Source organism: Sarcophilus harrisii, chromosome 3 (genome assembly GCF_902635505.1).
Source record: "Sarcophilus harrisii chromosome 3, mSarHar1.11, whole genome shotgun sequence".
Taxonomy (NCBI): Eukaryota; Metazoa; Chordata; class Mammalia; order Dasyuromorphia; family Dasyuridae; genus Sarcophilus; species Sarcophilus harrisii.
The window spans coordinates 564431852-564454659 of NC_045428.1; the positions used below are offsets into that span (position 1 = coordinate 564431852).

The window sequence follows — 22808 nt, forward strand, 5'->3', positions numbered from 1 at the left end:
TTCACTCCCTAACCCAAAGCCATTCCTTATAAAGAGTCTTAAAAGAGGAAGAAAAAAGAAGTCCACAAATCTAACTGATGCATTGAAAAAGGTTGATGTTCTATACAGTATTCCACAGTTCCTACATCTGGGCAGAAGTCAAGGGAAATCTTTTCTCTGGGACTAAGCTTGAACCCAGAGGTGACAGCTTGGACTGGTGTCTTGAGCCCAGAATATTGAGAACCATACATAATCAGGGAGAGTAGAGGCGTACCACTGGGATTCAAATCCCAATTGATGGTTAATCTAAAATTTTTTTTTTAATTTTCTATTATCTGCATGGGATCCTATTTCTGCAGAGGATTTCCTCCCCTAGCTTATTAAAATCGGCGTACATTTCCAAAATGCATAGCAGTTCATTGAAGGACTCTGTGTATGGGAGGTAGGGATAAGGAATTGGGGATGGCTGAAAATGAGCTTTCTTGCCAAAAATTCTCTTAAACATTTTCTCAGGAGTTCTCCTTTAATCTCAGACTAACTTGTGTAGTGCACATATTCGTGTATGGGTTTTATTTTCTGCTTACCCCAACTGCTTCATTAGATTGTAAACTCCTTGAAGACTAGGGCTGTACCATTTTTCCTTTTGTGGCTAGCATTAAGTTTGGTGGACACTTTAGTTGATTGAATTAGGTTGAATAGAGATCACTGCATGAGATAAAAATTTCTGTTTGAAAAATTAAGTCCTAGAAGGATTTCCTACCAAAGGGGAGTGGAATTTACTGCCCCATTTAGCTTAGTTCAGGAGAAAAGTGTGGAAGCCAAACTTATGAGCTCCAGCTCTCTGGAGGCTCTAGCTTTCTCAATTTCATGTGGAGAAAAATTATTTGAAGGCCACAAACTTTACCTGTAATCCTGATGGGCCACTTGGGGCAGAGGGAGGAGGAGGGAGAATGTGTTGCTTTTCTTTGGGGCTGATGGTGTTTTCTGATGCTTTTCTTCAGTGTCAGGCCGGAGCAGTGCCTATGGTGACACCACAGCAGAGGGACACCCAGCTGGGCCAGGCAGTGTCAGCTCCAGTACTGGAGCCATCAGTACCACCACAGGCCAGCAGGAAGGAGATGGCTCTGAGGGAGAGGGAGAAGGGGAGGCCGAAGGAGACGTCAACACCAGTAACAGGTCAGGACCCAGAAGGTACAATCTGAAAAATGCTTCTTACCTGAGCAGGTGAGGATTGGTGGCCAAAAGAGAAGGGGTTGATTTTACTTTAATACCGTAAACACAACAAGCTTATTAACAAATTGATTAAAGCCTTTTAGAGCCAGAAGAGATTTCAAAAGATATTCTGATTTATTTCCCTGTCTCCAGCTAAATTTTCACCAAAGACAGCTAAGTTTGTCCCAGATGGAGATCATGAACATGTCTTTAGTCTCACATTTATTTTAATAATCCCATTGCAGTTGTCAAAAAGTTAATCTTTTTAGTTTCCACAAGTTTTTCCTGCCTTATCGCTATCCTTAAAATGGTATTAAACACTCAATGCTTAACCTAAGTTGTTGAAATGGTTAGATGACTGGCCTGCTTTGCCTTGTCACTTTACTGTGGTTATTGATGACAGCAGTGATCTTTTTGACCTGAGAAAGGTTCTGGGCTTTTTGGGCATTCATTTAGCCATCCTGGATGGACTCCTCTATGGATTGCAACAATAGAATATTTTTCCCCACCTAAGGACCTTTCCTGATCATTGATCATTTGTTTATCCCTAATTCAGGAGATACCTCTTTTTCAACATTATAATGACTATCCCATGTCTGATTTTTTAAATTTGTGTTTCATAAGACTGCACATGGTCCGCCTGATGCTTTTGGAGAGGTTGCTGCAGACCTTACCCCAGCTGCGCAATGTCGGTGGTGTCCGAGCTATCCCTTATATGCAGGTATATATTGTGTCATCCTGGAGCTGGTTACCCCGTGTGTCCAGAAGCTGTGATCATGCACCCTTCCTCTCTCCCCTGCCTCCCCTGCTACGTGGCCCCTGCCTCTGGAGAATGGAGTAAAAGGTCTTGCTTGGTGTCAGTGTTACAGAATATTAAAACTGGAGGGGCTTAAAAGTTAATTAGATCACCTCCCTCATTTGTAATACATGAAGAAACTGTGACCCACAAAAATGAAACACATTACCTAGGGTCATGAGTGGCTAGTAAAGGAGCAATGAGTGAGACCAGGCCCTTCTGGCCAGCACGTAAGTCATCCCCCATACCAATTGTCTTCATCTCTAGTAGTGGTCTTGAGCTTAAAGGGACATTATAATGAGTATGCCATCCCTCACTTAATCAGCTCCAGGGGCTCTCTAGCATTCTTCCATCCTTTTTGTACATTACACCCTTCTACACATTCTGCAGTCTCCTGTTCCTCACATGTGGCCCTCATATTTCCTCTTATTCCCCCACCACTACCCCTTAGAAGCCTGTGCTTTCTTCAAGGTTTAGCTCATGCATCACCTTCCACATTGGGTGTCAGACTAGATGAGTAACCTCAGGGGTCCCTCCCTAGTGGAGTTTGATACCACTGTTTCATACCTGCCCCTACTCTTGGTGCCTGTCTTCCCAAAATTATGCCATATTTATATTTATGTATTTTACAACATTATGCCTGTATCTTCTACAATGGATTATAAGCAGCTGGAGGACAGGGATTGTTAGGTCTTTGTCTTTGTGTCTCTCCCCTAGCATAGTTTTTGGCAAATAAGGCATTTAGTAAATGTTTCTTGATTGATTAACTTATTGTATGGTGGTCTTCCCTCCATACTATGATGATGTTAATAAGAGCTAACATTGTAGTGCTTTAAGGTTTGCAAAGTGCTTTGTAGACATTGTCATTTGATCCTCATGACAACATTTGAAGTGGGTACTATGGGTATTATTATCACCATTTTACAGATGAGGAAACTGAGGCTCAGAGGTGTTAAGTGACTTGCCCACGGTCACACAGCTAGTAAGTGTCAGGGGTGGGATTCAAACCCAGGTCTCTCCTGATTCCAAGTCCAGCATTCTTTCCATTATGCCACACAGCCTCTTATTTTGTTATGGCCTGATAGTTCTAACTGTGCTCTATTCCTTTCAGGGGATTGTTCTCTTTATCTCCTCTTTCAGTGCTGAAGTCTCAGCCTCTCAACTTAACCCATCTTTGTCAAATGGGGTAATAATCCCCTCTCCCAGCCCATCTTGTAGGCATACTGTGTGGATAAATGAAATGTACTTCTTATCAATAGAGAAAACTAGGAAATTGACTAACCTTGCCCTTTGACATACCCTGTATTCAGAACCTTTCTTCTCTAGGAACCCAGATTTTATCCTTTGCCTCTCTGCTCCTTTTTAGGTCATTCTGATGCTCACAACTGATCTGGATGGAGAAGACGAGAAGGATAAGGGTGCTCTGGACAACTTGCTGTCTCAGCTTATTGCAGAATTGGGCATGGACAAGAAGGTGAGTTGAGAGAATCCTTTCTGCAGTCTGGAGGGCCTCCTGAATCTCTCTTTTTTTGTTCCTCAGGCCTCAGTCTGGGGGCTGAAACTTTGACAGAGATTCCACTTCCTCCAATTTCTTATGTCAGAGCAGTTCTTGTACGGCCTGCTCATTGAATCCTGCAGTGCTTTTGTGACCCATTCCATGTGGCGTCTTGACTGTCTTGAGCTCTAGTTCTGTATCAGTTCTAGTTCCCATCTGGATGCTGTATTTCCCACTGATTCCCATCATCCCAGAAGCTTAAGGGGAGGTTTCAGAACTTCCCCATGGAACTGGTGTTATTGGTCTTCTCCTTGCAGGATGTCTCTAAGAAGAATGAACGCTGTGCCCTGAATGAGGTCCATCTGGTGGTGATGAGGCTGTTGAGTGTCTTCATGTCCAGGACCAAGTCGGGGTCCAAGTCCTCCATCTGTGAGGTAAGCTTGGCGTGGGCTTCTTGAGGCGAGGCCAGAGGGACCGGGGCTAGGAAAAGTGAGATACTTATCATTACCTGGAGTAGGCCCTGCGAAAGCACCCGCTTCTGGTCATTGGTCCCCATAGTCTTTACCACTGTAGGAAGACAAGGGAGGATATGCTTTTTCTTACAGAGCCCTTCCAGACCCTTGAGTCCATCTAGCAGTCAGTCACTGGAAAGGTCAAAGGGTATTGGCAGGCCCATTTTTAAGAAGAGGAAGACTGTGTTGCCCAACCTGGAATAGCTAAGCAGATTCTGTTGCTGTTTGTTATAAGTTCAGCAGTAGAGCAAAGACAAAGTTGCATGTGCAGACATGCGCGCGCCTGTGTGTGTGTGTGTGTGTGTGTATGTGTGTGTGTTGGTGGAAAGAAGATTAACACAAAGCTGAGAGGTTAGAAATTGAGGCTGAACTGCATCCAATTTTAATGAGCTTATGAGCTGTGGGGTTTGTTGGGATTTGCAAGACTCTCCTAATGGTTTTATTTACAGTAGCTTTTTCTTTCCCTCTTGTCATTCATTTGAGCTTCTCATCTTCGCCTTCTCCAGAAGCTGTTCCAGTTGCAGGATACCTTGGGAAAAGGGGGGGGGGGCTGTTGGGCAGTGCCTAGACTGGGGCACACTCGCTCTTCTCTGGAAAGGTGTCTTGCCCCCTAGTTCCCTGGGAAGAAGAGGAAGGCTCCTACCTCAGTGGAACAAGAGTACTGACTGTGTGGTCTCTAGCCCCCTGGCTCAGGGCACATCTGTGTAAGAAAGATTAGACTCAAAGAAAGGATGTTTCTTTGTTTCTTTTCACGCCGTGGTTAGTCAAAAGAGTTGTGAAAAACGTTTGTGCTGCTTTGGAAGCTGCCATCCCCTCTTGACTTGTCGCTCCACAGATGCTGGCCCCGAACTCTACAGCTGTCCCCTCCTTGCTTCACAGGTAGCCTCCCAGGGAATGTGTAACCCTTCTCTGCTTTCCCTTCAGTCGTCCTCCCTCATCTCCAGCGCCACTGCAGCTGCGCTGCTGAGCTCTGGGGCTGTGGACTACTGCCTGCATGTGCTCAAGTCTCTGTTGGATTACTGGAAGAGCCAGCAGAGTGACGAGGAGCCTGTGGCCACCAGCCAACTGCTGAAACCCCACACCACCTCTTCCCCCCCTGACATGAGCCCTTTCTTCCTCCGACAGTATGTGAAGGTAAAGATTCCCCATATCTTCTCTCCTCTGTGCACGGGGGATTCCAGAGGGAACAGGCCTGAGTGGCCTAGAGCAGATCCTTCCTCCACTGTAGACCAGGGGGTCTTCAGCTGTAAAAAGAAGAGCATTTCTTCTTGGTCATGGTCACACAAAGAATGTTCTTAGGGTTTTAGAGGGAAAGGTGCCTGCAAAAGATTACTTTATATACTTCTCTCATTTGACAGATGAGGAAAGAGGCCCAAAGAGAGGGAAGGTCCACAGATAGTTGCAGCAGAGCTGGGATCTTAACACAAGTCTTCTGACTCCAAATCCAGTATTCTTTGTAAGGTTGCTTAAAACTTTAGGATGAAAAGCCCTTTATAGCACAAAGATAATGTTTCAGTTTTGATTCTTGGGCTTCCACAAGCCCTTTTGAATCCCAATGATAGGAGCCAGAGTAGTTATACTAGCATTGAGCTTTATTGTTTGGCCTCTTGTGAATAACTTAAGTGAAATACATGTGCAGGAATGTAATGTCCTCAGCTTCCTTCTAGACAGCCCTCAAGAACAGCCTGTGTGTCCCAAACTCTCTCTGCTCAACTAACTAACCAGAGAACAGCAACAACAATTAGCTAGTATTTATGGACTGCTTTAAGGTTTACAAAGCTTTACAGATCTTACCAACAACCTTGTGAGGTCAGTGCCATTCTCATCCCCATTTTACGGATGAGAAAACTTGAGGTACCAGATGAAGTGATTTATCCAGAGTCATGCTGAGGCTGGATTTGAACTTGAGTCTTTTCATTCGAGTTCCTTTGGGCTCCTGTCCATTGGGCTGTGTTCCTCTCTGGGGCAGCCTCGGGTTTTTTCATTACCTCAGGTTTTTTCATTACCTCAGGAGTCTTGTATATGAGGGTGGTGATCACGGGCACTTAGTTTGATTGTGATTCCCCGAGGTGTGTTAAGTCTAAGGGTGCTTTTGCTGGCATGGGAAGGGTAGAAGTGCAGGGTATGGAGAAGCTGCATCCAGGGAGATGGTCCTTTGTTTAACTTGGTATCCACTGTCTCTTTGCCAACTTTGGATTTGGGTGTCTGTAAATGTACATGGTGCCCTGTGTCATAAGCAGCGGTATGAAATGGGATGCCTCTAAGCCAGAGGACCCTGCTTCCTTCCCCTGGCTATGAGAGCTGAGCTAATGAACTCTTCTGCCCTTTAGAAGGCTCCTTTTCCTGAAGCTGGTTTTAGAGCATGCCGCCCTAGGGTAGATGAGTGCTGTGACCCGGCCGAGCCTTCTCCTTTGTAAATGTGTGCGGGCAGGAAGCACTCCTGAATGCTTCTTCACTCACTCTCACCCACACTGTCTGCCCAGGGCCATGCCGCGGATGTGTTTGAGGCTTATACCCAGCTGTTGACCGAGATGGTGCTCCGGCTGCCATACCAAATCAAGAAGATTGCGGACACCAACTCTCGCATCCCACCGCCGGTGTTTGACCATTCGTGGTTTTACTTCCTGTCGGAGGTGAGTTCTGCTTTGGAAGGACCGGTCCTGTGCAAGGAGGACTTATTAGTGCCTCTCTGTTCTGTGGCAGGTGGGGTGAGGAGGAGGTACATGGGAAAACGTGTAGGTTAATGAGCAGAGAGAAGGCACAGGGCAACCGTAGTTGAGTGTGATGCAGTATGATGGGGGGAAAGGGGGCAGAGCTCCAGAAGAAATTTGAGGGCAGATAGTCACTTCTGTAGGGCTGTGAAGAAGGGGTTCCTGGAGGAGGTGCCATCTGTTTGGTTCATTCAGGGATGTGGCAGAACTTGCCACCCCCTCACTAGAATAAAGGAGTCTCCAAGTCTCTGGTCTTTTAGATGGTGAAGGTTTGTTCAAGGCTACTGTTTAGCAGAAGCTATCTTCTTTTATTCCTAGCCCCTTCCACATCAACTTTCTCCAGTTTAACTGTGATAGCCTTAAATTAACAAGAGGAAAGAAGACTTGCTACTTGACTTCTAGTGCCTGTGTTCTGTTTAATATCCATGCTTTCATAACCTCATTGGCTTTTTTTGTTTTTTTGCTAGGGAAGAGATCCTGGTATATCCCTTCCGACTTTCTTTTGAGTGTGTAGAGGTTGACCCTAGCTTTTAAGTCCCTTAGCTCATCATGGAGCAGGAAGGATACTGTGATTACTTTTTCATTCACCTGGTTTTTTTTTTTGTTTTTGTTTTGTTTTTTTTCTTCTTCTATACTGTGTCTCAGTCTTCTACTATTGAGGTGGACTTAATAAAGAGTAGAACCAGGATCTTGCAAGTTTCTAGAATATATATTTTGTGAGATGGTTAAAAAAAAGAAATCAACATGTACCTGTTATGGGCTCAGCCCTGGGAGAGATATAGTTTAGATTTCTCACAATTCGTACCATCTAGAAGTTCATTTCTTGATGGGGAATGATACGAACACTGACAACTATAAACACAGTGTCGGGAGATAGTTGTGTTAAAATGTAATTAACTGTACTGAGGGAGTGTGAAAAAGAAAATGACTCCCTTTGGGGATGGGGAGATGGATGGAGAAGACTCTCTGGAAGAGATAGTACTAGGATTTGGTTTTAAATAGGATGTTGAGTTGAGTTGAGTGGAATAGGGATGGGATCTTTGATTTTATTGATCCATGGAACTTCCATGTGAGAAAACTCCTACCTGTGCCAATTGGTACTTTCTTTCTGGAGAAGAGTTGCTTGGAATAAAGAGAGGTCAAGTCAGGTGCTTCTTGAATTCAGGTCTCTTGAATTCAGGTCTTGTGAACTAGCTTTCTAGTCACCATGCTAACCTGTCTATAGGAGTTCATAGTCAAAACATTGGGTATTATTTTGCCCAGGCCAATCCACACAAGGGGAAGTATGTGGGGGAGGGGGTGGGGGGAGAAAGCATGGAAAATGTACAGGCATTGTGTGTTTTTAGGCAGTGGGTTATTCATTTTGGCTGAAGTCATAGCTAGAGAATACACAAGGAGGAATAATAGGAGAAAAAACTAAAAAGGTAGTGAATTTATCCCAAATAAAGAAGTTTGAACAGTGCTAACTTTAGTAAAACACAACAGGTTTTTGAGTAGAAGAGACTTGTGATCATAATGGATTAGTGAAGAAATGGGTAGAGGTGGGAGGACCTATTAATTGGCCAGGGCTATATGAATGAGAGCCTACAAAAAGCTAGTGGACAGGAGAATACAATTTCTGGTTGTAAGTGCCCCAGGTACTATGGATTCAGCCTCAGAATGTTCCTGTTTGTTTATTGTTTTCTCAAGTACCTGATGATCCAGCAGACACCATTTGTACGTCGCCAAGTTCGCAAACTTTTGCTATTCATCTGTGGCTCAAAGGAGAAGTACCGCCAGCTTCGGGACTTGCATACCCTGGATTCCCATGTGCGCGGGATCAAAAAGCTCTTGGAGGAGCAGGGAATCTTCCTTCGGGCGAGTGTGGTCACAGCCAGCTCTGGCTCAGCCCTGCAATATGACACACTCATCAGCCTGGTACACAGGGCGGCTGTCATGGGGGTGGGAGATGGGGTGCAGTGGGGCACAGCCTCCCAGGGACTGGACTGGAGACAGGTGATTAAGCATGGGGAGCATCACATGACTAAGGCTGGCTAAGATAGGAGTTAGTCCTCAGATTCTGCCTTCTGAATAACACTCACCCAAACTGCCATGTAAAGTGCATCTTCATAGCACTTGAAGGCTTGCAGCTCAAGGGAAGGAACACCAATACTTCTTCATCTTAGAGATTACAAAACTCAAGGGATAAAGGAACCTGCCTATAGTCATATTCAGGAGGGGTCAGAGTCAGTATTGGAACTGTGTTCTCCTGATGGCAAGGCCACCACTTTACCAAGCTGTGATCTAAGCCAATGAGTTCACATTCTGGAAGGAGTTTTTGCCATATATTGGATAATTATATTTGGAGTTTTGGTAACTTGAGAAATTCCATTGTCTAATCTGTAGTGCAAACGTTAGTCTCCCATCTGTGGGAACTGGATGTCCCCAATTCTTTATTTAAGGAAAGTTAAAATGGGATGCACATAAGTTAATGACCAAAGAAATTGTTTGGATTTAGAGAAATGGAATTGAGTATATCTCACATGAATAGCTGGAAAGAAAGTCTCTTTAGTGATTCCCAGAGGATTCTCTGAGCTGCTTGGCCCCAAGACAAAGATAAACAATATATTGTTGTGGAGAGTTTTTCTCTCTCCCTGTACCTCAAGAGGTAACCTGGCCTAGCTGCTTCCTTGGTGAGAAAAGGGATAGTTCTCTGAAAACTGAGGGTCCTTGTATAGCTTGGAGAATGAGAAAGATCACATCCCGGTGTGATGAGCTCCAGCAGTCAGACACTTTAGGCATTATTCCCTACACAAGACACGATCCCCATTTGGTAGGACTAGGATCTTTGCACTTAGGACGATGACCTTGCTTGCTTGTGTTGTGAGCTGTTCACTTAGCTGACTTATCTATAGGCATTGGTTCTTCTTTCAGATGGAGCATCTCAAAGCCTGTGCAGAGATTGCCACCCAGCGTACAATCAACTGGCAGAAATTCTGTATTAAAGATGACTGTAAGTAGCCCTACTTTTCCTGGATAGCCATCATCATCATCATCATCATCATCATCTCCAAAAGCTACAGAAAATTTTGGTCCATATCACATTACATTCCTCAACACCTTTTTTCAGTGAAAATGAATTCCTTGTAACAGTATATAATTAAGGAAAGCAGGAAATGAATGTTGGTTAAATTAAACATTGAGGTCAATCTTGGCTAATGAAGAAGTCATTCTAATTGCTACCACTTTTGCAGTCTCAGGCTGGATAGATCTGAGGTAGGCTTAGTTTTATTGATCTCTCATCATCTCTTTTTCAGCGGTCCTGTATTTCCTTCTCCAAGTTAGTTTCCTAGTAGATGAGGGAGTATCCCCAGTGCTGTTGCAGCTGCTCTCCTGTGCTTTGTGCGGCAGCAAAGTGCTCACAGTGGCTGCTTCGTCCGGATCCTCAAGTGCCGCCTCTGGCTCTTCCTCCTCCTCCTCTTCCTCAGCGCCCGTGGCCTCTGGTTCTGGGCAAACTACAACCCAGAGCAAGTCTTCCACCAAAAAGAGCAAGAAGGAAGAAAAGGAGAAAGAGAAGGAGGGTAAGAGTCACCCTCCATGTAGTTGAGAAGCTTCCTTTGTTCATGTGTTTGTCTTCAGTGTCTTGGCCTCTGTCTACTCTGTGGATTTTGAGTTCTGGTTGATCATGCCCTGGGTACTTCAGTGCTTTTTGGCATCAGATTGAGGTTCTTAGTATCTCATTATTTCTCAAATTCAGAAGCTGTTTATTAAATTGTATCGCTTCCTATGCCCCAGTTCTCCCACATCAGCAAGACTCAAAGCATGATTTTGAGTTGCCTTCCAGGGACTCCTGGAGACTCATGAGGCTGTTGGAGGTATTACCCTCTGGTCAATTTGGTATGATTGGGCAAGAGCCCTGGGCTCAGAGATCAGGAAACTTCGCTTTCACTAACTCCTCATGTAACCTTGGGTAGCTTCCTTGCCTTGTGGTCCTTGAGTCCAGGAGGCTTTGTACCTGCTAATTTCTACCACCCTTTCCACCTTCACGGTTCCATGGCTTTGTGCCTTGGTGGGGCTGCTGCTAACGAGGACCAGAACAAATGGCGTATGTCCTGAGGAAACTGCCTCATGAAGGCCCCTCACTATGAACATGGTCATCTTTTTTTTTTTTTTTTTTTTTTTTTTTTAATTCTATCTGGCATCAGGAGAGTTCAGATCTTAGCTCTGATCCTAATTTCTGGGACAACCTTGAGCAAGCCCCTTTGTGTCCCTGGACCTTCGTTTCTTAAATCATCATATGAGGAGGTTGGACTAAGGTCTCTATCTACTCTAAAGGTTCCTTTCAGCTCTAAAGTCTATGATGCAACTATTTAGGTACTTGTTCAAATGTCTGACTTTTCACATCCATCTGCCCTGCTGCTATCACAACCTAAACTCCAAATGTGGGAAGAACTCTTTCATTAATGTCATCACAGAACAAGGTGGGGATGCTTCTTTGGCATACTGTTATATTACTTCATGCTAGCCCCACTCTTTGGCAAATAAGCTCTTTTTTAAGGCAGATTTTAAATTGCTTGGTTAATCTTATCTGGGCTTTAACAAAATTGAAATCTCAAGCTGCAAGAAGGTCCCTAACCTTTCTTGTTTTTGCCTCACTTTGCAGGTGAGTGCTCAGGCAGTCAAGAAGACCAGTTGTGCACAGCCTTGGTGAACCAATTGAACAAATTTGCTGACAAGGAGACCTTGATACAGTTCCTTCGCTGCTTCCTGCTAGAGTCTAACTCCTCCTCTGTGCGCTGGCAAGCCCACTGCCTGGCACTGCACATTTACAGGTAGGCCCCGGGTCAGGGCTTTGTTTTTATGAGCTCAGGGCTATTTGGCTGGACTGTCTGAGAAGGATTGTGGCTCAGAACTGGATAGATCCATTATCCTGAAAAGATCAGGAGTCTTTTCTATAGTATATTCAGCTAGTGGTCATTGAGCCTCTGCCTGAAGACTTCTGGTGAAATGGAACAGACTTGGGCAGCGCTGATTGTCAAGAAGGTTGTTCCTCTGTGGGACCCCAACCAGCCTCTTTTTTACTTGTGTATCTTGATTGTCCTTCTCTTTTCTGAAGCCAAGCAAAATCATACTAATTGGATATAGTAGAATGAGTCAGAAGGTTTGAATTTAGGTGTCAAACCTGCCATTTAATTACTACCTGGGGAAAGTTGGGCAAATCACTTCTGCCTAGCCTTAGTTTCCTTATCAGTAAAACGAAGGGATTGAATAAGCATGTATTAATCTCTTTTCTAGCCTGAAAACCAGCCCTTCAATTGTTTATGAATGGCTGTCATGCACCATCTTGGTGGTCCTCTTCTAGATGTCAGTTTGTTAATAGCATTCTTCCTGAAATGTATTCAGAATAAAATACGGTATTCCAAATGTATTCAGAATAAAATACGGTATTCCAAATGCATTCTGACCAAGGCAGAATATAGGAACATTTACATCGCCCTTCATTCTGGATTCTGTACCGCTGATCTTCAACTTAAGATCACATTGGCTTTTTTGGTTGCTCCATCATCTGCTGAATCAGACTAAACCATCCCCCAGGTGTTTTTCCAAAAAAACATCTGGCCACATCTCTTCCATCTATTACTTCTGTAGTTGGTTTTCTGAACTCAGGCATGGGTCTTTGTATTTATTACCATTCCATTGCATATTATTAAATATCAGCCTTTTGAGATGACAGTATTTTGGCTAATATCTCCCATTTGGGGATGTGTAAATATTTGCCAAGTATGCCATCTTGATAAAAAAATGATGAACATAATAGAGACAAGCACCTAGCTGAAACAGGTTCAGAGGGAGACCTCTTTTCAAAATGAATATGTTCCATTAATTACTCGTCAATAATCTAAGTAACCTATCATAAAGTCCATATCTCTCCTTTTTCCTATGCTGTCCTGAGAAACTAATGAAATGCTTTGCTGAAACCCAGGTATACTTAGTCTCCAGGATCCCTCTGATTTACTAGTTCATGCAATAAAAAAGTGTGATTAGTCTATTCTGATCTGTTCTTAATGATTCCACACTGTTTCAGTGATCACTTTCTTACTGGTGATTAAATACACTATATCTAAGGGATATTTGAAAATCTTTTAAGGAATTCTAGTCATACTCCTTATTCATTTGAAGCCTCCCCCCCCCCCTCTTTTTTTTTTTTTTTTTTTAAAGTCAGCATATTTGTTTTTCTTTAGTCAATAGAGTTCCTCTGCACAATTTTTCAAAGATGAAAAGAGTTCAACAACCACATCTGGAACTTCTTTAAATTCTGAGATGTGATTCGTTTGGTTCTGGGGCATGTTGGCCAGGATCCTTTGAGGGCATTCATATATTTTCTTTCCTTGGGTCTCAATTTTTTGTTATCCATTTTCATTCCATCTTTACAAGTCTAAAGAGACTTCTCCTTGGTAAATGAAATGGAAGCAAAGCAGGAACTGAAAAGCCTTGCTTTTTTTTTTTTTTTTTAAAGCTAGGCTGCAGTACTTCTTATCCATCCCATCCTCTCTTGCCTCCATACAGGCTGGTTCTCCACATGTGGAACCTTCTTTCTCCTTAGCTCTATTTGTTCAAATACTTCTATATTTTATTGCAGTTATTTAAAACTGATGTAGGTGACAGTTGAAGGTTTGCAATATATATTGTGTTCTCTCAGTTGATACTTGTCTCATTTGAGCATCTTAACAACTCTGAGATAGGTGCTGTTATTTCCCTGATATTATAGCTAAAGAAACTGAGGCTATGAGAAATTAAGTGATTTGCTTATTTACAAAGCATGATTTGAATCTAGTTATCTGATTCCAGGTCTAACACATTACCTCATATCATGCTACTTCAAGGTCTAGCCATATGTCCTGTCTTCCATGATCACAGTTTAAAGTAGTCTCTTCTCCTAAGGTTCTGTGTCTGTATATCTTTTCCCCCATGACACTATACTAATTTATTAGTCTGGTTTTTGTGTGTCTTGTATCCCCTCTATCTAGCATTTTGTCTGATAGGCATTTAATAAAAGTAAGTGGAATTTCTTGTTTTTGAACCTCACAGGGAGGTAATGCCTATAGCTTCCTTTAACTCAGTAACCTATGTTGTTATTTGTCCACAGAAATTCCAACAAATCACAACAGGAGCTCCTATTGGATCTGATGTGGTCCATCTGGCCTGAACTCCCAGCCTATGGCCGCAAGGCTGCCCAATTTGTAGATCTGCTTGGATATTTTTCATTGAAAACTCCACAGACTGAGAAAAAGGTAATATTATGACTTTTGATTTCAGGAAGACAAAATACTCCCTCAGTTTTCTTTGATCCAGGCAGTGTGATATTTTGCTCCTTTGCTAAGGACAATATATTCAGGTCCTAGAGGGGAAGCCCATATTGAAGATTCACTTTAACACATTTAGTTGTTTTTATCTTTACTATTAAATGCTCCCAGAATTTTTTAACGTAGAGGCTGTATATGACAAGCAGACACAATGTGAGACTTTCCAAGTATAGGTGTATTAAAAGCAGTGGCAGATAAATTATATTGTTAGTTGGCTTAGAACAAGTAGAACCATTTTCTTATCTGTTTTCAAAAAAATGTATATTTATGCATTTAGAAATGTTCCCCTACTGGTTAGATAGTTAGAATTTACTATGCTCAGTTTTTCTGCAGGAACCAGAGATACTTCCCAGAGCAGATTCTAGAATGCTTAGGTAATTTAGATCAAAATTGTTATTAAGACCATAAGGAATTATATGTAGCAAGTGAAATAAGTAGGGATTAGCCCTGCTCCCCTGGCACCAGGCCTGAGATAACCTTAGGACAACAAGGCCAACTCTGAGTGGGAAAAACGAAAGATAGTTTTCTTCCATATAGATTTTTGGTTTGTATACTAGGATGATTTTTTTTTTTTTTAATTATAGTAACTTTTTATTGACAGAATCCATGCCAGGGTAATTTTTTTACAACATTCCCTTGCACTCACTTCTGTTCCGATTTTTCCCTCCCACCCTCCACCCCCTCCCCTAGATGGCAAGCAGTCCTATATATGTTGAATATGTCCTAGTATATCTTAGATACAATGTATGCGTGCAGATCCAAACAGTTTTCTTGTTGCACAGGGAGAATTGGATTCAGAAGGTAGAAATAACCCGGGAAGAAAAACAAAAATGCAAACAGTTTACATTCATTTCCCAGTGTTTTTTCTTTGCGTGTAGCTGCCTTGGTCTATAATTGATCAATTGAAACTGAATTAGGTCTCTTTGTCAAAGAAATCCACTTCCATCAGAGTACATCTTCATACAGTATCGTTGTTGACGTATATAATGATCTCTTGGTTCTGCTCATTTCACTTAGCATCAGTTCATGTAATTCTCTCCAAGCTTCTCTGTATTCATCTTGCTGGTCATTTCTTACAGAACAATAATATTCCTTTTTTTTTTTTTTTTTTTTTTTATTTTTATTTAATAGCCTTTTATTTACAGGTTATATGCATGGATAACTTTATAGCGTTAACAATTGCCAAACCTCTTGTTCCAATTTTTCACCTCTTACCCCCCACCCCCTCCCCTAGATGGCAGGATGACCAGTAGATGTTAAATACATTAAAATATAAATTAGATACATAATAAGTATACATGACCAAAACATTATTTTGCAGAACAATAATATTCCATAACATTCATATACCACAATTTACCCAACCATTCTCCAATTGATGGGTAGGATGATTTCTTAACTTGTGTTTTAGTTGAAAGAATATTCGCAGAAGGCTGTAGAGATTCTCCGAACCCAAAACCATATCCTTACCAATCATCCCAACTCCAACATCTACAAGTAAGTTTGTCTTTTTTCTTCCCTCTTGGGGGCTAAAGTACCAGTTTATCTGAAAATGTATTTGAGTTTATATTAGATATTAGGAGGGAAATAGTTGGTGAACAGAGCTTAGATAAAAGATTATAGGCCCTTATTAATTGTAGGGAGATTTCAGACAAACTGAAAATCAAATGAGATGAGAGATATTTTTTTGCGTGTGTATGTGTATGTATGTACATATATGTATACACACACACATATGCTAATAACAGTGAGGAGAGGCGTATTATGATTATCATTTGGCCTTTGAATAGGGCTCTGTCATTTTCTTTATTAAACCTGGAAGATTCTTAAGGAAAGTTATATCTAGAATTATCTTTTGAAATTTCAGGGCTAGACATTTCTTCAAGGAAGGGTGTGAGTTTGATTTACCAACAGATCATTTGTGAAATGGGATATAACTGGAAAAACCTCAGAATTTAGGAATGGGCTTGGATCATCATGAATAAAGAAATAGTTTTGAACTTAATGAGAGTTACTACATCATCACCATAGAATTAGATTCTGTATAAAATAGCATGAATTCATTGTGCTTGGATAAAGGAAAGTAAGGAAAGCAATTAGGAAATACAACCTAGAACAGTGCTGCTTTTCTTTGAAAAGGCACTATCTTCTGAATTAGTCTGGAAGTTCCTTCCTGTGACTTCCAGACTGGTCGGAGAAGCAACTTCTCATTTTTCTGTATGTCCTAAGTAACACGAGACTCTGAACAGGGCTGCTGATTAAAGATTTCCTCACCTCTGGCCTGGTTTCTTTTCTAGCACTCTGTCTGGTTTGGTGGAGTTTGATGGTTATTACCTAGAGAGTGATCCATGCTTGGTGTGTAACAACCCGGAGGTGCCATTCTGTGTAAGTGATGGGCTCTTGTAGAGGATCCTATGATGTTTGTTGTGTTTTTTGAAAGTGATAACTGTAGAGTAGGTTATTGTTACAGTTCTGATAAGAAATTGCAAGGAGCAGACACTCAGATTATAAAACACAGACTCGACATGATTCTTGTTCATAACTGTCCATAACTATAACTGCAAACCTTATAATTTCTAAAACATTTCCTTTACAATAGCTTTATGGGTAGGTGATGCAGATATCCCCATTTGCAAATTAAAGAAATGGATATTGGTGTGAAATTATTTGCCCAAGTTTACACACGGTCAGTGAGAGCCTAGATTGAAAACCAGGTCTTCTGCAAGTCTAGGGTTTGTTTCACGACTTCACAACAACTTAGTGAATTTGTAATCTCAAGTAGAACATATTTGTGGGCCGTTTGGGAATAGCCTTAGAAGCACACTGGCTGACCTCTTATCCTCCTGATGGTCTCACATTTTTTTAGTATATCAAGCTTTCCTCCATCAAAGTGGACACCCGCTACACCACCACTCAGCAGGTAGTGAAGCTCATTGGTAGCCATACCATCAGCAAAGTGACGGTGAAGATCGGGGACCTGAAGCGCACCAAGATGGTGCGCACCATTAATCTGTACTACAACAACCGGACCGTGCAGGCCATTGTGGAGCTAAAAAACAAGTAGGTGGTTTCCAGTTTGGGAAGGGACTGGGAGATGTGGTAGGTTTTTGAGAGACCCAAATAAAGGTGTTGGCTTGATCACAGGGAATGTACCCTCTCCTCTTTCTGCCTGTTTTGGTCAGGGCATGAGTGCTCAGAGAGAGCATGCTCAGATCTTGAAAGAGACAGCCTCCCATTGTCGTTTGTCAAAGGCCAGCCTTTTACCAATTCCTATCCCTTGGAAGATGATTCCTCTCCTTGTTTCCTCTTGGCTTTTTAATCTTTTATTGATAAAATATGAATGCCCGATTTGGTTTGGAATAGAATAGAAAAGGCTGGTGAGAGGAGCAACCAGTTTGTTGATTTCATGGGCCATTCACCTCTCATTTCAACATTGTAGGTTTTTGGTACATCCACAGGTCTTTTCCAGAATTTGCTTGACATAGCTCCTCAATTTCTGACTAGACATTTCCTGTTTTATCTCATATTATGTAACACAGTCTTGGGCACTCCTTTAATTTGAGTTTAGATTTACAGGATAAATTAGGAGGCGCAAAAGAGCTGCAAGGGGAGGCGGCAGTTCCAGGATCCTATTTTGGGAAGGGTCAGCCTTAAGGCTTAGGCTCAGAGCCCAGGAAGGTTCCACAGTGTTAATGATGAGATTGAACTAACTTGAAAAGCCTCAAAACAGAATTCCTTATTCCTCCCCAAGCCTATGTAGAAAGTGTTGACTTTGTAAAGATGTGCTGCTGCTCTACATGAGAAGCTGCTGAGAATGATGGCAGAAGGGAAGGACAGAAGAAGGGTAGACCCCGTCACCCCTGAAGGTTATTTCTGGGGACCAGACTGACCAAGTTTCGGTTGAGTTCTAATTCCAAAAGGCAGCACAGGTGGCCTAAGGGTAGAAATTCGCTGTTTTCTTTTTTTTTTTGTTCAAGATATCTGGTGTAACTTTCTAATCTTGTGGGGAATGGGGTGAACCTGTGGGGATGGTGATGGAGCTGTTTATTTTTGCTCCTATTCTTGACACTTGGCCTAGATTTTAAGGCATGTTTATTTGCTTCCCTCAAGTAATGTAGTTGTGACCCTCCAGAGTGAGTGTCCTAATGGGGAGAGAAATAAAGTCGGTTTGGATAGAAATTAGCATCTTATTATTATGGAACTTCAGAGGGTCATTCGGTCCCAATCATTGTATTAGATATAAATGGAAGTTTTCCATTTCAGCATCACTTACTTTGAGATATTGAATGACTTTATATCTGTAAGTGGTCAAGTGTCACATTCCTATTGGTTTTCTTGGAAATAGTGTTGTAAATAACTACAGTCTGTTATGCACACACACACACACACCCCTTGACTATCTCTCTCTTGATCTTTTTCTCTAGGGTAAAGCTGTTAATAAAATGAGTGAATCAAATGTCTTTTCATCTTCCCCCTTAAAGGCTTACCTTGGAATAATTACTTAAGGGCTTGTGAGGTTCTTTTCTTTGTTTTTTGCTAGCATTAGAGGTGCTAGGAGGCTGGAGCCCTTTAACCAGGAGCTTCTGTTCCCTAGGCCAGCTCGTTGGCACAAAGCCAAGAAGGTACAGTTGACCCCAGGGCAGACCGAGGTGAAGATTGACCTGCCCCTTCCCATCGTGGCCTCTAACCTGATGATTGAGTTTGCAGACTTCTATGAAAACTACCAGGCTTCTACAGAGACTCTGCAGTGCCCTCGGTGTAGTGCTTCTGTTCCTGCTAATCCAGGGGTCTGTGGCAACTGTGGGGAGAATGTCTACCAGTGTCATAAATGCAGGTGAGGGAGCGACCGGGGGGTGGGGTGGAGGGGTCCATGGATTTGAACTTTTCCCATAAGACCTGCTTTCAGATTTCATGTTGTCAGTTACTGGGGTTATGGGGACTTCAGTGGGCACAGTAGAAGACTGAAATGGTGCTGCATCTCAGTGGTGTCAGACTCAGTTAGAAATGAGGGCCACCAAAGGCACATAAGCATCCCTGCAGCTGCATATTGATTTTAGAAAAGCTCATGTTAACATTACCTAAGATTCATTGTTCATCTCATTTGTTAAATATGTCCTAATTACATTTTAGTCTGGTTTAGGCAACAAATGCAGCTGATGTGATTGATACCTCTGATTTGCTGCATCTCAGTCAAATTCAAGAGTATGTCATGGATCTTCTTTATTGCTGGAGTTATCTTTACCTTCTAGCCAATGATAACTCATTGTAATGGATATTGAGTTTTGGGAAGTAAATCTGACATGATCTCTGACCTTGAAAGCATCCCTTAAACCTCTGCTGTCCCTTTGATCCGACTATCTTGGCTTCCTAGGTCCATCAACTATGATGAGAAGGATCCCTTCTTATGCAATGCTTGTGGCTTCTGTAAATATGCTCGCTTTGACTTCATGCTTTACGCCAAGCCCTGCTGTGCTGTGGATCCCATTGAGAATGAAGAAGATCGAAAGAAGGTGAGGATAGTCCCAGGTTGAGAGCAGAAATGGCATCTCTTCTTATTTTAGGTGTAGCTGTTGGGGTAAAGGATAATTAGCTTTGTGAGAGGGTAAAAGGGGAAAAGACTTATCAAGATTTTAAATTTAATGACTAAACAAAACAAGTCAGAAAAATGACTCTTAGTTTGATTAGAATTTTGTAAGACTGGTTTTCAGTAACACAAGAGGTACATCTCACATAGAGAACAACCTGAGGTTTAAAAGTGCCAAAACTCTTATGTCAGGAGGAACACTTCGACTGTATGGGAAGCATGAAACTCTTGGCCTTCCCAACTTGGTGTAATTATAAAGAAAGTGTGATTGGATTTTGCCAATTGTTTTAACCTAAGGTCAGAAGGAAATCAGAATAAGAGAGCAGAGGATAGAGAAACTCACTAGAATAATTTGGAGGTGATATTTCAGGGAAATAAAGATACAGCTAAGAATATGGTATCTGAAAATGGAGTTTACTGTTCTGTAATTTTTGGATCACAAATTATAATATAGGAATGACAGGCTCTTGGCCAAATATAAAGTGCACTTGATTAATATTGGTAAGACTATATTTCCCTGGAGCCTTACGTATCTAATCAAAAGGATTCTTTTTTTTTTTTTTTTTTTTTTTTAATAGCCTTCCATCCACAGGATACATACATGGGCAACTTCACAGCACCAACAACTGCCAAACCTCTTGTTCCAATTCTCCACCTCTTACCCCCCCCCCCCCCCCCAAATGGCAGGATGACCAGCAGATGTTAAACACACCAAAATATAACTTAGATACACAATAAGTATACATGACCAAAACATTATTTTGCTGTACAAAAAGAATCAGACTCTGAATTATTGTACAATTAGCTTGTGAAGGAAATCAAAGATGCAGGTGTGCATAAATATAGGGATTGGGAATTCAATGTAATGGTTTTAGTCATCTCCCAGAGTTCTTTTTCTGGGTATAGCTAGTTCAGTTCATTACTGCTCCTTTAGAAATGATTTGGTTGATCTCGTTGCTGAGGATGGCCTGATCCATCAGAACTGGTCATCATCTAGTATTGTTGTTGAAGTATATAATGATCTCCTGGTCCTGCTCATTTCACTTAGCATCAGTTCGTGTAAGTCTCTCCAGGCCTTTCTGAAATCATCCTGTTGAATCAAAAGGATTCTTAAGTGAAAAGGAAGGGACAGGAGAATATTGTCCAGGTACCTCTACCAGCTTCAGTACCACAGAGAATAGCTATGATATGAGATAGATAATAGTAGATAGATGGAAGAAATTCATGGGGGAAAATCATGTATGTAATCAGTAATCAAATCCATGACCTCAAGTCTATAAATGAGTGCAAAAACTGTAGGTGGCAACAAAGATGAAGTTAAGACATACTAATGCAGAGAGGCAAATTTGGCCTCAGAAATATCACCAGTCCTTGGTGCGATAAGACCATAACTGAAGGGAGGTGATGGAAGGAGATCTATTCCTTGTTTGAAAGCACTAAGGTACGGTAAAAGAGGGTGACTGTAACCTTCTATATAATGGAAGAATAATTATATGAAGAGAGGCAAGACCCAGAGAGAGGAGGTCTGGTAGAGAACATTTGAGTAACGATCAACATAAGCAGTATTATCATTGGAAGATACTATAAACTGGATGGGCAGAAGGAAAATGAAAGAGTTTTAAAAAAACAAACTCAAAACATTTTATAAGTCTGACTTAAAGGCTAGACATTTTTGTAACTTCAGTTATCCAAACATCTATTGGGACGTTCTCTTTCAAAAATAGAGCAGGTAAAAATTTCTTGACTTTAATGATGTAATAGAAAAAAAACATGTGTTAAGTATTTGCTATGTGCCAACACAAGTGCTGGGGATACAATCTTGCTCTCAAAAGAATCACATTTTTAAATGGGGGAAAAACACATAAGGGATTCAATTCGTGGTAGTTGAAAAGGCCTGGTGGTGCTTAAGTTGGGTGGTGACAGAAAAAGTGATTTAGAAGGCAAGGCCCTGAGAAAAATGGAGGAACCAACAAATGGAAATCCTGTCTTGGATCTAATTCTTGGCAAAGAAATGAATGCTATTGTATATAATGATGGGAATCTTGGGAGAAAATTACCACTCTATTTTAGAATTTGGATTAGAGAAGAAAAGGGAATTTAGGTAATCTGACATGGTGAAAGAGCAAATTTCAGAGGGTTAAGAATAAAGCACAAGCCTTTCATTATGGCCTAAAATTGATAGGAATAAGTCAGTCCAAGATGGATGAAAAGTACTTAAGAATGCAATTCTGAAGATACGAAGTACCTTTGTTTCTTTTCTGTCTACCTTGTTGTTCCATGAACAAGATCATCTCTTTTGACTGGCCATTTCCTCTGACTGTCCCTCAATCCTGGAATGCTCTCCCCTCCTCATCTCTCATCTCCTGGCTTCCTTCTAAATGCCAGCTAAAAATCTCATGTTCTACAGGGATTTTCCAACCCTCCTAATACTAGTGTCTTCCTTCTGTTAATTATACCCTGTTTTTCCTTTACTCATTATATATGTTTATTTGCTTCTTGTGTCTCCCATTAGATTGTGAGCTCCTTGAGATGAAGGATTTTCTTTCGCCTTTTTCTGTAGCCTTAGCACATAACACAGGATCTGGCATAGTTGGTATTTAATGTTTATTGGTTGATTGGCAGGATTGCTTTACTAATAAACTTGGAAAATATTGTACATATAGCTTAACTGGACTTTACTGAAGCATCTGATAAATTTTCTCATGTTATTTTAATGGAAAAGATGGAAGGGATAGTGCTTTTTGGTGAATTCAGAACTTCTTGGATATCCAATCCTTAATTTGTTCATGGTTTGAGGCATTCTTGTGTGGAAAATTCCCCTGGATGTCCTTAGATCGTGCTTGGTTCTAGTCTATTGAACATTTTTATCAGTGGCTCTGGAGGAAAACTTTTAAGGGATGTTTCTCAGATTTATAGATAACACAGAGCTGAGAGGAGAGCTAACATTATTAAAACAAAATAAGAATTCAAGGTTCTAAATCTTGTCATACTTAGAACATCGAGCTAACTTAAGTAAGGTGGAATTTATATAGAGATAAATGTAAAGTTTTAAATAAGATATGAGTGGCTTAATGGCCTAAAAACCTTTTCTGACTGCCATGGCTGTGGAAACCAGGAAAGCAAATACAATTGCAGGTTTCATTCAGATAAGGAGTGTACAGCCAAGGGAAGTGGCC

At 41.5% G+C, this 22808-nt stretch overlaps 1 protein-coding gene across 1 annotated transcript in view; it reads left to right on the forward strand.

Annotated features, from left to right (window-relative positions):
* The window catches only part of UBR4 (ubiquitin protein ligase E3 component n-recognin 4), a 142734-nt gene that overhangs the window by 70643 nt on the left and 49283 nt on the right, over positions 1 to 22808 (forward strand). Inside the window, exons 62-77 of the mRNA XM_031961544.1 lie at positions 981 to 1155; positions 1816 to 1912; positions 3354 to 3461; positions 3800 to 3916; positions 4919 to 5128; positions 6478 to 6627; positions 8395 to 8622; positions 9619 to 9697; positions 10002 to 10265; positions 11348 to 11516; positions 13832 to 13976; positions 15460 to 15545; positions 16346 to 16433; positions 16915 to 17108; positions 18643 to 18882; positions 19420 to 19558. Coding sequence (XP_031817404.1) covers positions 981 to 1155; positions 1816 to 1912; positions 3354 to 3461; positions 3800 to 3916; positions 4919 to 5128; positions 6478 to 6627; positions 8395 to 8622; positions 9619 to 9697; positions 10002 to 10265; positions 11348 to 11516; positions 13832 to 13976; positions 15460 to 15545; positions 16346 to 16433; positions 16915 to 17108; positions 18643 to 18882; positions 19420 to 19558 — 2489 coding nt within the window. The remainder of the gene's footprint in view (positions 1 to 980; positions 1156 to 1815; positions 1913 to 3353; positions 3462 to 3799; positions 3917 to 4918; positions 5129 to 6477; positions 6628 to 8394; positions 8623 to 9618; positions 9698 to 10001; positions 10266 to 11347; positions 11517 to 13831; positions 13977 to 15459; positions 15546 to 16345; positions 16434 to 16914; positions 17109 to 18642; positions 18883 to 19419; positions 19559 to 22808) is intronic.